The sequence below is a fragment of the Dipodomys ordii genome, unplaced genomic scaffold (assembly GCF_000151885.1).
Source record: "Dipodomys ordii isolate 6190 unplaced genomic scaffold, Dord_2.0 Scaffold49, whole genome shotgun sequence".
In the NCBI taxonomy this organism is placed as follows: Eukaryota; Metazoa; Chordata; class Mammalia; order Rodentia; family Heteromyidae; genus Dipodomys; species Dipodomys ordii.
In genome coordinates, this window is record NW_012267265.1 from 589651 (window position 1) to 604040 (window position 14390).

The 14390-nt window shown below is 35.6% G+C and overlaps 1 protein-coding gene across 1 annotated transcript; it reads left to right on the forward strand.

Annotated features, from left to right (window-relative positions):
• Positions 1–552: 552 nt before the first annotated feature.
• LOC105988494 (UDP-glucuronosyltransferase 2B15-like) lies at positions 553–13767 on the forward strand. The gene is made up of 6 exons (XM_013020114.1): positions 553–1279; positions 5093–5241; positions 6911–7042; positions 8863–8950; positions 9724–9943; positions 13288–13767. Exons 1-6 carry the CDS (start codon positions 556–558, stop codon positions 13565–13567), a joined length of 1593 nt encoding a protein of 530 aa, XP_012875568.1. The 5' UTR covers positions 553–555; the 3' UTR covers positions 13568–13767.
• Positions 13768–14390: the final 623 nt, after the last annotated feature.

Below are 14390 nucleotides of genomic sequence, written 5' to 3' on the forward strand. Positions count from 1 at the left end.
TTATGACTCTTTATTAGAATACCTTACTGCTAATTAGAGTACTTGAAAACTGATAGTGAAGATGATTACCGGCTTCCAGAACTATACTAGAAAGCATTGATGCCATACTTTAAACTGAATTGGATAATGTTAATTATATTTCAGAACAGTTACTACCAAAAACTCTGGAATCATGATATCTGAGAAATGTTGAGCAATTATGAAATTACTATGTTTATTCTGTGTCAAAGAGGATGAAAAACCAAGTCAACACTCAGCTGCCAAATTTTTTTGCATAATTATAAAAAGGCTTACATAATGCAAGTGACTTACACAAACAGGTCATAGACTCCTAGCTGCCTGAAAGTATTCAATTTACCGGTCTAATCATCAGGAAGTTAAATTTCTTTTATAAATCTGCCATTCAGTACACATGCCCCAATTGGTCCTTTTACATATTTGCTTTGCTCAATCCAAGTTATATTTTAACTTGAAGATAAATTGTTTTCTTGAATATAAACACAAGAAATTGACAGAGGTTAACATAGTTTGAAGGATGCTGTGCTGTTAATCAAGATGACTTGGAAATGGATTTCAGTTCTACTGCTACTACAGTTGAGTTATTACTTTAAATCTGGAAGCTGTGGGAAAGTGCTGGTGTGGCCCATGGATTATAGCCACTGGATAAATATGAAAGTAATACTGGACGAACTCATCTTGAGGGGTCATGAAGTAACAGTTGTGAGACCATCATCTGCTATTTTTGTTGATATCAATGAAGCATCCAGCATTAAATTTGAAACTTTCCCTTCATCTTATACTACTGATGAATTAATCGCAGTTTTCACAAGATTCACCTCTTTGTGGACATATGAATTGCCAAGAACAACATGTTTGGCATATTCACCATTACTGCAGAATATATTTATCACATTTTCTGATTTTTGGCTAAATACTTGTAAAGAAGCAGCTCTGAACAAGGAACTGATAGCTAGGCTACGAAAAGCAAGATTTGATGTTGTGATTGCAGATGCCATGGGTCCTTGTGGGGAGCTTCTGGCTGAGCTATTGGAGATTCCTTTCGTGTACACTCTGCGCTTCTATCCTGGCTACACAACCGAAAAGTATAGTGGAGGGCTTCTATTCCCTCCCTCTTATGTGCCTGTCATTCTGTCAGGATTAAGTGGTCAGATGACATTCATGGAGAGGGTAGAAAACATGATATGCATGCTTTATTTTGACTTTTGGTTCGAGACACTTGATTCAAAGAAGTGGAGTCGCTTTTACAGTGAAGTTTTAGGTAAGTTTAATAGGGTAAGATTGTAACTTTTGTAAAAGTTCAAAGAGGTGCTCTGAGATGCATGTAAAATAAGAGAAATTTGTCTGTTGTAGATGAAACAGTAAAATGAGATATAAATTTGTCTACCACAACTGGGCGCTGGTGGCTCACGCCTGTAATCCTAGCTACTCAGGAGGCTGAGATCTGAGGATCATGGTTCAAAGCCAGCCTGGGCAGGAAAGACCGTGAGACTCCTATCTCCAATAAACCACCAGAAAACCGGAAGTGGCGCTGTAGCTCAAGTGGTAGAGCGCTTGCCTTGAGCTGAAGAGCTGAGGGACAGCGCCCAGGCCCAGAGTTCAAGCCCCACGACTGACAAAAAAAAAAAAAATTGTCTACCAGATTATAGGGTCAGAGAGAAGACAATGGACAATTACCTATCTATACAGAACACTGTAGGAGATTATCCTCAGTAAAAAATTGTTCATTTTTTCTTTGTTATCAAAATCACCAGTTACCTAAGAGACTGATTAATGAAAATAAGTATACTGAGGAGATACATTTTTCCACAGGAAATAAGAAATTGTTTCCCTTGATCAATTTCCTTACTTAATTCAAAATATTTATTTGTATTCTCCTTTATTTTCTTCTTGCTTGTACTGAAGTTTGGACTCAGAGACCTCAATCTTATTTGGCTTACTTATTTGGACTGTTACCAAACCACTTGCACCATGCCCCAGCCCAGCATTTTGCTACTTCATTGGAGAGGTAGTCTTGAGAATATTTCTGCCCATGTTAGATTCAGACTTCACTCTTCCAGATATCAGAATCCTGGGTAGCTAGGGTTAGAAGTGTGAGCCACTGGTGACCAGTTTTCTGGATTTACTAAATGGTTTCCTTATTCTTTTTTTTTATTGTGAAACAACTTACAGAGGGGTTACAATTACATAGGCAAGATAATGAGTACATTTCTTATCAAGCATTGTAGCCTCCTCCTTGGTTTACCATTCCCATTCCTTTCCATCCTCCCCCCAATCCTCCTCCCGCCCCCCAAAGTTGTAAAGTTCGTTTTCGACATAAAGACTTGTACATCTCACTGTTGCAATGATCCCAATTTAAACGATTTGTTTTTTTCCCTTCCCCTCCACAAATTATACCAGCATCAAATACAGTAAAAACAGGGGTTATACCGTGGGGGAGAGACATACAAATCAACAAAGAAATAATCTTATAAAAGTGTTAGAAACAATCGCATGAAAGAAAAACAAACATTTGAATACATATCTTAAGGTTCATTTCCCTAACATCAACTTATCTGACCTTTTCTGCTTGACTCAGACATATACTAGTTATTGCAAATAAGGGAAACCATGAGACCTATGTTTCTTTGGGTTTGGCTTACTTCACTTAATATAATTTTTTCCAAGCCTTTCCATTTCCTAACAAATGGGGCAATGTCATTCTTTCTGATGGAGGCATAGAATTCCATTGTGTATATATATCACATTTACTTGATCCATTCATCTACTAAGGGGCACCTGGGTTGGTTCCATATCTTAGCTATGGTAAATAATGCTGCAATAAACATAGTTGTGGTGGTAGCTTTAGTGTGGTCTTGTTTGTGATCATTTGGGTAAATGCCCAAAAGTGGGATTGCTGGGTCATAGGGGAGCTCTATGTGAAGTCTTTTGAGGAACCCAAAGTGGTTGAACAAGTTTACACTCCCACCAACAATGCAGTAGGGTTCCCTTCTGGCCACATCCCCTCCAGCATCTGTTGTTATTAGAGTTCTTGGTTATAGCCATTCTAACTGGGGTGAGGTGGTATCTCAATGTTGTTTTGATTTGCATTCATTTTATGGCTAGGGAGGTTGAGCATTTCTTCCTGTGTCTATTGACCATCCTTCTTTCCTCTTCAGAGAAGTTTCTCTTTAAGTGTTTAGCCCACTTATTTATTGCACAGTTGTTTCTTTCAAGATTTGTTGTTGGGGGATTTAATTTTTTGAGTTCCAGGTATACTTTAGTTATGAGACTCTTTTCTGTTGTATGGCTAGTGAAGATCTTCTCCCAATCCATGGGATTTTTATTGATCTTGCTAGCTATGTCCTTTGCCATGCAGAAGTTCTGCAATTTCATGGGATCCCATTTGTCTAACCTTTCTTTAATTTGTTGTGTTTCTGGATGTCTATTAAGAAAATTTCAGCCTGTGCCAAGGAGACCTAGGGTTTCTCCTATTCCATCTTGTAATGTTTTCAGAGTGTCTGCTTTGACTCTGAGGTCTTTCATCCATTTGGAGTTGATTCTGGTGCAGGGTGATATATAAGGATCTAGATTTAGTTTTCTACAAGTGATTAACCAATTTTGCAAGCACCATTTACTGAAGAGGCTGTCTTACTTCCATTCTATTTTTTTAGCTCCTTATTGAAGTTTAGATGGCTATTGGACTGTGCATTCATTTCTGGGTTTTCAATTCTATTCCATTGGTCCTGATGTCTGTTCTTCTGCCAGTACCAAGCTGTTTTGATTACTATGGCTTTGTAGTAAAGGTTGAAATTTGGTATTGATATTCCTCCAGCGCTGTTCTTTCTGTTGAGGATCGTTTTTGCTATTCGGATCAATTATTGTTCCATATGAACTTTTGGATTGCCTCCTCTATTTCTTTGAAGAATGAGGTTGGAATTTTGATAGGTATCACATTGAATTTGTAGATAGCCTTGGGAAGTATTGTGATTTTCAGGATGTTGATCCTGCCAATCCAGGAGCATGGGAGGTTTTTCCACTTTCTAAGTTCTGTCTTGATTTCCTTTTTCAGGTTTTTAAAGTTTTCATCATAGAGATCCTTCACTTTTTGATTAAGGTAATTCCTAGGTATTTTAGTTTTTGTGGGGCTACTATGAATGGAATTGCTTTCCTGATTTCAGCCATGCTTTTCTCATTGTTGGCATATAGAAAAGCCATTGATTTTTGAGGGTTAATTTTATACCCTGTTACTTTGCCAAAGTTTTGAATCAGCTTGAGTAATTTGGGAGGGGAGTCTCTGGGATTCTTTAAATACAAGATCATGTCATCTGCAAAGAGGGAGAGTTTCCTTATTCTTGAGCAATACAATGTTTCAGCACAGACTCAATAACTATAACTCCTAATGCATCCACATTCCTTTATTTTTTATAATCTATTTTATAGACATACAATATAGTAAAGTGGTGATGTACTTGTGATTATTCTCTCTCATTTTAATTATGTTTTTGCATTTATTAAAATATTAGCCATCAATAAGGTAAATTCAATTATCTAGCCTCAATATTTATGAAATACTTCCAGATGATATTTTCCAGTGTTTCCACATAATAAATAAATATTTTAGGCTCCTAATGTGAATTAAGCAGAAGGAAGAAATTCAGCCACAGTCATAAAAATTCACTCATATGGGAAATCAAGAATCAAGGAGCAGTTGTTAGATTGTGGAAAAATAGTTTTAGTACTGCAGAGAAAATAATTTCTATGACTATGATAGAATTATTGACACTGGAGTTTGAATATTTCTCTAATGGCTAATGAGAAAAGAAATGATAGTTAATTCTATAATTGCTTATTTTAATCATTATTTATGACCGCTAATAAACTGAGGTGACATAGATATAGTGTCTTACCAGAATGCCTTTCACACAAATGCACACTTACCATATTTCCAGGTAGTACATTTTACCAACAAACACATTCTTTGTCATTGAGTACAAATAATACCAATCATTTTTTAGAGAAATATAAATGTTATATTCAGAAACTTCTCTGTAATGTCGTTTCTTACGTTTTACTTTCTCCCCTCTCCACTCAGGACGACCCACTACCTTAATGGAGACCATGAGTAAAGCAGAAATCTGGCTTATTCGATCTTACTGGGACTTGGAATTCCCTCGCCCAACTTTACCAAATGTTGACTTTGTTGGAGGACTCCACTGCAAACCTGCCAAACCCTTGCCTAAGGTAAGTAGATAACCTTATTGTTTGTGTTATTTGATTTCCTTTTCAACAAATATGGTTCTGGACCACTCAATACTAGTCTTTGTTTACAGTGAAGGAAATACAGGAAGTGGGGTAAAGCTTTCTACCAATTGAAACTAATTTTTGAACCATCACAATTTTCTGGATCTCAGAAAACTTAGAGCCATTCAGAACAAAGTCAGCTTAATTAAGATTTAATGAGTCAGCACCTAGAAGGAATCCTTGATTCACTCATAAAACTATCAACTGATTAGCCTATATAAAATAAATATTAGATATGCAAGGAAACAGTTATAACTATTTATACTACAACCCTTAGTCAATTTAAAAGGAGAGTTTAGAATCAATTAGTAAAAATTATGTGCAAGCATCTTGGAAAGGAAAAATTACAATATTAAAATAACATCTGATGGGAATCAAAGAAAGTTTCTCTATCACTGATAGTAAAGTATTATATGAACAATGCTAAGACATCAGTTGAAAAATGAGAATTGAAAAAGATATATAAAGAAAATAAATTAGAGTAGTAAGAACAATTTACAAGAACTAAATTTTTTCTTTATTTAGTAATAAGTTTTTATACTGGGAAAATACCATACAGAGGGGCCACAGTTACATGAGCAAGGTAATGAGTACATTTCTTATCAAGCATTGTTGCCTCTCCCTTTGTTTCCCCTTCCCATACCTGTCCTGACATCTCCCCCCACACCCCTTAAGGTTCCCCTAATCACCCACACCTCCCCCTGACAAAGTTGTAAAGTTTGTTTTTCAACATAAGGTCTTCTACATCTCGTTGTTGCAATGGGTCCACCTGTATCCCCATTTAAACAATTTGTTTTTTCCCTTCCCCTCCACAAATTATACAAACATCAAATACAGTGAAAACAGGGGTTATACCATGGGGGAGGGACATGCAAAGCAACAAAGAAATCATCTTATAAATATGTTAGAAAATAGCAAGAAAGAAAAACCATTTGAGTCCTTATCTTGGGGTTCATTTTGCCTAAGATCAACTTATCTGATCATTTCCACTTGTCTCAGATGTATATTAGTTATTGCAAATAAGGGAAACCATGGGACCCATGTTTCTTTGGGCCTGACTTGCTTCACTTAATATAAGGGGAAAATGCTAGAGAATAATTTAGACTCAAGATGGAAATGTTTGGAAATTTTATTGTACACTGGTGCCAATGTCTGATTTAATACTACCTGTGCCCTTACTATTTGCTAATGGAAAATTTAGTGTTTTATGTATCTTATTGTGTTTTATGTATCTTCTTTGGCTATTGTCTGATAGTATTTGATTTTTCTCTCCTAGTTTTCTATTAATGATTTTGCTTGTCATAAGAAGGGTTTGAACTCAACTTGGACATTGTCCTTGAGCTTCAGTGCTCAAGTCTAGCACTCTAGCACTTGAGTCACAGTTCTGCTTCCAGCCTTTTCTTGGTTAATTGAAGCTGAGAGTCTCACAGACATTTCTTCCCAGGCAGACTTTGAACTATGAACCTCAGATCTCAGCCTCCTGACTTGCTAGGATTACAGGCAGGAGCCACCCATGCTGGGCTAGTGTGTGTGTATATGTGTGTGCGTGTTTACATGTGTGTGTGTGTGTGTGTGTGTGTGTATGATGAGGCAAAGTTTTTCTTCACAGGAAATGGAAGACTTTGTGCAGAGCTCTGGGGACAGTGGTGTGGTGGTGTTTTCCCTGGGGACAATGGTTGATAACATGACAGAGGAGACAGCCAATGAGATTGCATCAGCACTGGCCAAAGTTCCACAAAAGGTGAGAGAGTGTACCTCAATAATTGTCTTCACTGACTGGACCTTCAACTCTGTAAGTTTCTGATTACACTAGTTTCCTGGTGAAAGATGCACTGTTACTACAGCTCCAATTTATCTTAGCCAGTTTAAAGACAAAGCAATGCATCGCAGATGCTCAGATAGTATTCAATGTGGATTGTTTTTTTATTTACAATAAGTACAATATGATTCTGTCATCAAAAAAACACAACAGCCAAAGTATGAAATTTTGTCTTTTTCGTAGTATTGTCAGCAAGACTTCAGAGATATCCTAAAATTTTCATCTAGTCATTGCAAGAATGTTAAAGGGTCTTAATAAACTAAGCAAGTTTCATAGAGGAATTAGATTACACTTGATAAGTGACATCATACAATAACAATTATCATGCAGAGAAAAGGTTTGAAATGTTCTATATAATTTAGGGTTCACATGTAATCCTTTCCTCCAATTTTGTAATTGACCCATTTAGCATGCACTTGAGGGGGTTATTCAGAGAAAGGAAAAAGAAGGTTCACTCATCCTACCAGGTATGTATTCAGCCTTATTAATTCAGAGAAAGTAAATAAAGACATCCTGCCCTACAGGACTGGGCCTTTTTATTACAGTTCATGTGAAAAGGGACATATTCTACTGAAAAATAAATGTATTAGCAGTAAAATTTGGATTCCTTTCAGCAGCCATATGACTTATAAACTACAGGCCAACTCCATTTCCCACCTTTAAAGATTTTACCACAATATTGATAGTAAGTTTGGATGTCAGTATCATCAATTTTTGATCAAAATTCAGCTTGCAACTTTTCCGAGATATCACAACTAATAATTTGTATTATAAAACTAGTTTCATGTAATTACTAAAAAAGAATTAATTGTGTAATCATAAAGAATTGGTTACATAGATTTTAGGAATTTGTCTTTAGAAAAGATTGGACAAAAATAACATGTGTTCATGTGCTGGTCATGAGGCAGGAAATGCAGCCTTAACATGCAGTACAACGGTGTGAGCTGTTGATCTGGGTGCCATGGAAAGGCCCAGTCAACAACCACATAATTGGTTCTAAGGACCATTTGTCTGTCTGTCCAGATAAATGTGCTCAACCAACATTTAAGGGAGGCTAAATGACCAGTCTACTAGCTACAGTTTTGTGAGGCCCTTCATAGTATGAATAGTATGTTAATATCATGTACTAACTCCATAATGTAGAACATTCTGTAATATAATCGGACTTAATACCATACTCATTATTGTGAAATGTGATTACATTTCTGGTCAAACAGGACAATATCTTTTCACATAATTTCTCTCTAGGGAGAACTGTGAAGGTAAAATATTTATTGTAAATAGAAAGTTAAGAAGCAAATGAAAATGTGAAACTAAAATGAAATCTCATAGAATGAAAGAATATTACCCTAATATCTTTTTATAAGCTTAATAGAAATTGGAAGAAGAGAGCTAGTTTAGTAAATATTTATGTGTTAAGATGTATATCATAAGAATTTAAAGTGCTGTTATGCACCAGATCTATTATTGTGACTACATAAAAATTTTGGAATGAACTCATTAGTCATTTATTATATCATTTGTCTAAATATTGTGAAAATTATGATGATATTCCATCTTATTGAGTGTGAAAATAAGTGCAGGAAATGTCAATATTCTTTTTCTTAGTCTTATAATAGACCTCATTAATGAACCCTATCTGTTCTCTTTACCCATTCTATGTAAGTCATTTAACTGTGTGATCTCTATATTTTAAAAAGTAACATTTTGCAATTTAAAAATATTTTATCTCAACCCACCAGATTCTTTGGAGATTTAATGGAAAGAAACCAGATACCTTAGGACCAAATACTCGGCTGTACAAGTGGCTCCCCCAGAATGACCTCCTAGGTAAGACTCTGAAAAACACATACTGAAAACATGAGTAACTGTAGAAGTAGTTGATAACAACACAACAGGAAAAGAACTGGTGAAGGTGTACTCAAAAATGAAACCAAACATTTTTCCCTAAGGAAAAAAGGCTAAAAGTTGGAATTTTATCATACTACATCATATTCTTTATAATTAGTTTATCTTTTTGCAAATATATTTACCATTGCTAGAGAATTTTCTATAATTACCTGAGGTTATCTCTCTGTCCTTTAATTCATCCTTACATTATCCATCCTCCTAAACTAGGGCAAGTATATGCAGTGCCACTGAAACTTGCAACTTTCTTTTATTTGAATTAATCTGCCTTTTATTGTGGGAAAAATTGCTTCATATGAAATGATAATACACTCTATTTCAAGCATCCCTCCTTCATTAGATTAATGTACTAGTTTTAAGTTTATGGGAGCATAATCTAACATGACCATTTTCTTGCTTTGGAATTTGCTATTATCCATTATGTTGTTTTCCTATCTGTTCCACAGGAAATAGTATATGCACTTTCAAATCTCAAGTCATAGAAAATTTAGGAGACAAACCATAGGAATTTTACTTACATCTCCAATTGAATAGATGCTACTGGCAGTGTGATGTAAAGGCAAATTAAATGTAACTCATTTGTTCAATAATTTTTATTTGAAAACACTGTTCTTTTCATTGATCACGCTACACATTTTTCATTTCATGTCTAAGACTTTTAATGAACAATTGCATTGAAATGCCCCTAAACCTAGGCCATCCCAAAACAAAAGCTTTCATCACTCATGGTGGAGCTAATGGCATCTATGAGGCGATCAATCATGGGATTCCCATGGTGGGCTTTCCTTTGTTTGGGGAACAACATGATAACATTGCACACATGGTGGCCAAAGGAGCAGCTGTTCAACTGGATATAAAAGCAATATCAAGCAAGGACTTTCTCAGAGCACTGGAAGCAGTCATTAACAATCCTGTGTGAGTATAACCTTGATTATGTGTATGTGTGCATTTGTATGTAAGTCTGTTCATCTCTGTTTATCTGGGCATTGCACCCAGGGACTTGCTCATGATTAATAACCACTCTACTCTATTTGTTAGTCTGATCCTTGTTTTACCAAATTGTGATTATAGATAATTTCTCACACAAGTCTGACTATTAAAGTTATCCTCAGTTAAGATTTGATTAATTCATGAATAACCCATCATGTGTTTCACAAGTCACAATAATCTTTTTGTATGTTTGTATTCATGGGGTGTGTGTGTGTGTGTATGTGTGTGTTTGTGTTTTGGGGGGATGGGGTCTTTCTCAGTGTCTGTGTTGCAACATTGTTATGCCATACAGGCCAGGATTGCCTCAAACTCATGATTGTCATCTGTCAACATTTGGGATGATGAGATTTCACAGACCCAGTTTCATTTGCAAACATAAATTGTTTTGTTCCCCAGGTGATTTCAGTAAAAAGGAATTATCAAAATCTTGAGAATAGTACAAAATTCTACAGGCAAAGAGGACTGAAAGGATTCACTAAGAATGACAATAAAGAATGCAAGGAAGCTTAGGAAAGCAGTGAATTAGAGGCACATGAACTCTCCCTCCACAAATAACACTAACTAACCCATTCAGTTATAACTTTCTTTCCACCTAAGATCGCACTAGCTACTCTTTATAAAATAAAAATGCAATGTGTTTGAAAAATAGAGCATGAAGTTTAGGTGGCTGAAATTTTACTCTTGTGAACCACATGAAAATATCTGTCATTTCAGTTTCTAGTGTTTCTTCAAAACATTCTAAATGGTTTGTATTGTTAAACAGCAAGAAAATAATCAAATTTCACATTCCAAGTATAAATGATTCCTCAAATATCTATGTTAATACTTAGATTCTATCACTTAACTAACTACAGCTTTTAAAATTACCTGATTAATCCTGGTAGGAAAAGAGAACATTTTTTTGAAACATATGCATACTCTTAGATATCAAGGGACTATGATTATCTTATTCAGAACAATCATAAAATAAAAAAGAAATTACCTTAAGAAGTGCAAGTGAAATGTAACTGCTTGATATTTACAATATCTGAAGCAAGAATGACTTGTTATTCAAATTGTTTCAATAAATAGATTAATTACATTTATACTAATATCAATTTCCTTTGATAGTCAGAATTATTCTGTATATAATTCTCCCCTTTCACCATAATGGTAAATATAATGTAGTGTTTTACTTTTATTGGATATAATAGTATAGCAGACACATTGTAAAGGCTGTGTTACTTTGATTTTTTTTGGGGGGGTAGGTGGGTTTGAACTCAGACCTTAATATTTAAATGTTCAGTGTTCTAAAGGGCAGTCTAGAGCTGGGAAGGTGGCTCAGTGGTACAGTGCTTGCCTTCCATGCAAGAGGCCCTGGGTTCAATTCCTCAGCACCACACAAGCAGAAAAGCCGAGAGTGGCTCTGTGGCTCAAGCGGTAGAGCACTAGCCTTGAGCTGAAGAGCTGAGGGATAGCGCCCAGGCCCAGAGTTCAGGCCCACAGCTGACCAAAAAAATGGGGGGGCATCCAAAGATTTAAGCTATTACTCTGACTTTATTCTTTGCTGGTTATTTGAAGGTAAAGTCTAGAAACTTTTCTACCATTTCCAGTTTTGAGCTGTGACTATCAGGACTTCAACCTCCTGGGGTAGACAAGTTTACAGGCAGGAGTCATCAGCATCTAGCTCTGACTTCCATTTTCCTACAAATATTGAGCACCATAACATATAGTTTGTGAGCCATATTTTATCTTCCTTTGTTTTGAAAGGCAGTGTATTTTTGTATTTTTATTTGCTATACAAATACATCTCACATACTGTTCTTATTAAATTATGAACAGATACAATGTTGATACTGAGAGATACAGGAGATTTCTTAACTAGATAGTACATGCTATATTTTAGGACTAACACACATTTCACTCATTTTTTCATGTATTTCCTTTTCTTTTTACCTGCTGTATTAAAAAAGTATCACCATTAGTCCTGGCAGAAGCTCACCCATATCAGTGAGTTTTTTTTAAAATATAGGGATACAAGTCACTTTACTTGCCATTGCAATACTTTCCTTCTATAACACCTTGGAATTACCCTTAATAATCATGCTCTACGCATGCCCATTTTCACCTTACATACTAGAAAGAATCCTATCAACACAAATCCCATGTACCTATAATGCCTCAAAGAAACTAGAGCACCCTCTTATTGGGTCTAACATCATAATACTAACAAGAAAAATAACAGCAATGTTAGCAAATCTCTTTGATTGTCTATCTGAAAAGATGAATAATTGAAATCATTCTAAATATGAGTACATTTATTTCTCATAATTCAAGAATAACTGAATTATTTCTATTTTTCCATTTCCTACATTTTTGTTATATAACAGCAAACAAATAAAAACTGAGACCTTTCAAAAGAACTTCATAAAAGGAAAAGGCAAGTCATAGAGTCATAGTGGAACAAGTAAGTGAAAGGGTCAAGAAATAAAAGAAAGGCAAGTTGACAGCCAGTGGCTGATGCCTGTGATTCTAGCTGTGATACCAGAGGCTGAGATCTGAGAATTGTGGTTTGACATCAAGCCAGGCAGAAAAGTCCCTCCGACTCTGATCTCAACTTAACATTCAAAGAGCCAGAATTGGATCTGTGGCTCAAGTGGTAGAGTTCTTCCCCTGAGCAAAGAAAGCTCAAGGGGAGTGTGAAGCCCTAAGACCAGAACAAAAAAAGGAGGCAGGGAATTTTCTAGTTAAATAATAATTAAGCACCAATAAATGATAAAGACAGCCCTCCAGGGGAATAAAACTTCTTGAGTAAATTATTTATCAATCTCTAAATTATGACACAATTCTAAATTTTGAACAATAGATGCAATAATAATTAAGCTTTTATATTGCTGTGGATTTCTTTGATCATTCTTTGTGTTAACAATATTTTTTATTGTGAAAATACCATACAGAAGTTACAATTTATGGGAAAGATAATGAGTACATTTCTTATCAAGCCTTGTTGCCTCCTCCTTTGTTTCATATTTCTATCCCTTCCCATACCAGACCTCCTCCCCACATTCCCCCCTCCCCCGCTCCCTGCCCACTTTTAACAAGATTTTTCTAAATGGGTAAATCCAGGGTCATTAAGAATTTCTTCCCATTTACCCTAACATGTCTAAAAATGCACCAGAAGAAAACATTCTCTTTTCTCCACAAAATTTTTAGAATCACTTGCAGAAAATATCAATATCTATATTTTCTAGTTCATTTGATATACTTACATCAATTTTATTTACTTTTAGCTACAAAAAGAATGCTATGTGGTTGTCAACCATTCACCATGATCAGCCTATGAAGCCCCTGGATCGAGCTGTCTTCTGGATTGAATTTGTCATGCGCCACAAAGGAGCCAAGCATCTGAGGCCACTTTCCCACAACCTCGCCTGGTACCAGTACCATTCTCTGGATGTCATTGGATTCCTACTGGCCTGTGTGGCCACTGTCGCTTTCCTTGTCTTAAAATGTTGCTTGTTTGTTTACCAAAAGGTTTTTAAGATGGGCAAGAAGAAAAAGAGGGAGTAGAGCTTTCAACACCTCTGGGAATGGACTAAAAGCCTGATATGGAAGAACATCCTAGTGATTTTTAGCACAATCAAGCTGGGAGGGATTCTCTTCCACATTTTACCTAAACCTATGCCTTTTGTATTTTCAAATGCATCTTAATCTTGATTAAAAATGAAACAATGTACAATTCTAATGTCAGAGTTCTTCAAAAACTTCTATGTCACTGATTTATGTAGATATTAGAACTGAATAAACTGAGAACTATGGAAATTTGAGTCTGTTAGTTTGAGAGAAGCATACAATCCAAAGTTTTATGGACATTTTCAGAAAAGGAATATTTTAATAAAACAAAATTAAATGAACTCTTTGTGTGTCTGTCCAAAGACAAAGAGAGAGATAGGGTAAAAATGTAACATTTTATTAAGACTACTGACATATGGGAGATAGTTGACAATAACTGAAGTAAACTTCTGGTAACTCAAAGCTAACCAAGATTTTCATAAACATAAAGAGTGAGAGGAAGTGAAGAAACGAGACTTTCAGGTAACTACTATCTATGTGAAGATAACCTAACTACAAAAGAGGTGAAAATTTACTTAAAAGGTCTACTTTGGGTAGAAAAGCTACAAGGTGTGAATTATACATGGTCACTGAGACATGATTATGCTTTTGACCTATGGACAGATTTTATGAATGTAATGAATATAAGTAAATTAGATATCATTGAGACCATGGTGGCTCATGCCTGTAATCCCAGCAACACAAGAGGCTGAGATATGAGGATCACAGTTCAAAGACAGCCTAAGAAGGAAAGTCTAGGAGAGTGTTAACTCTATTAACC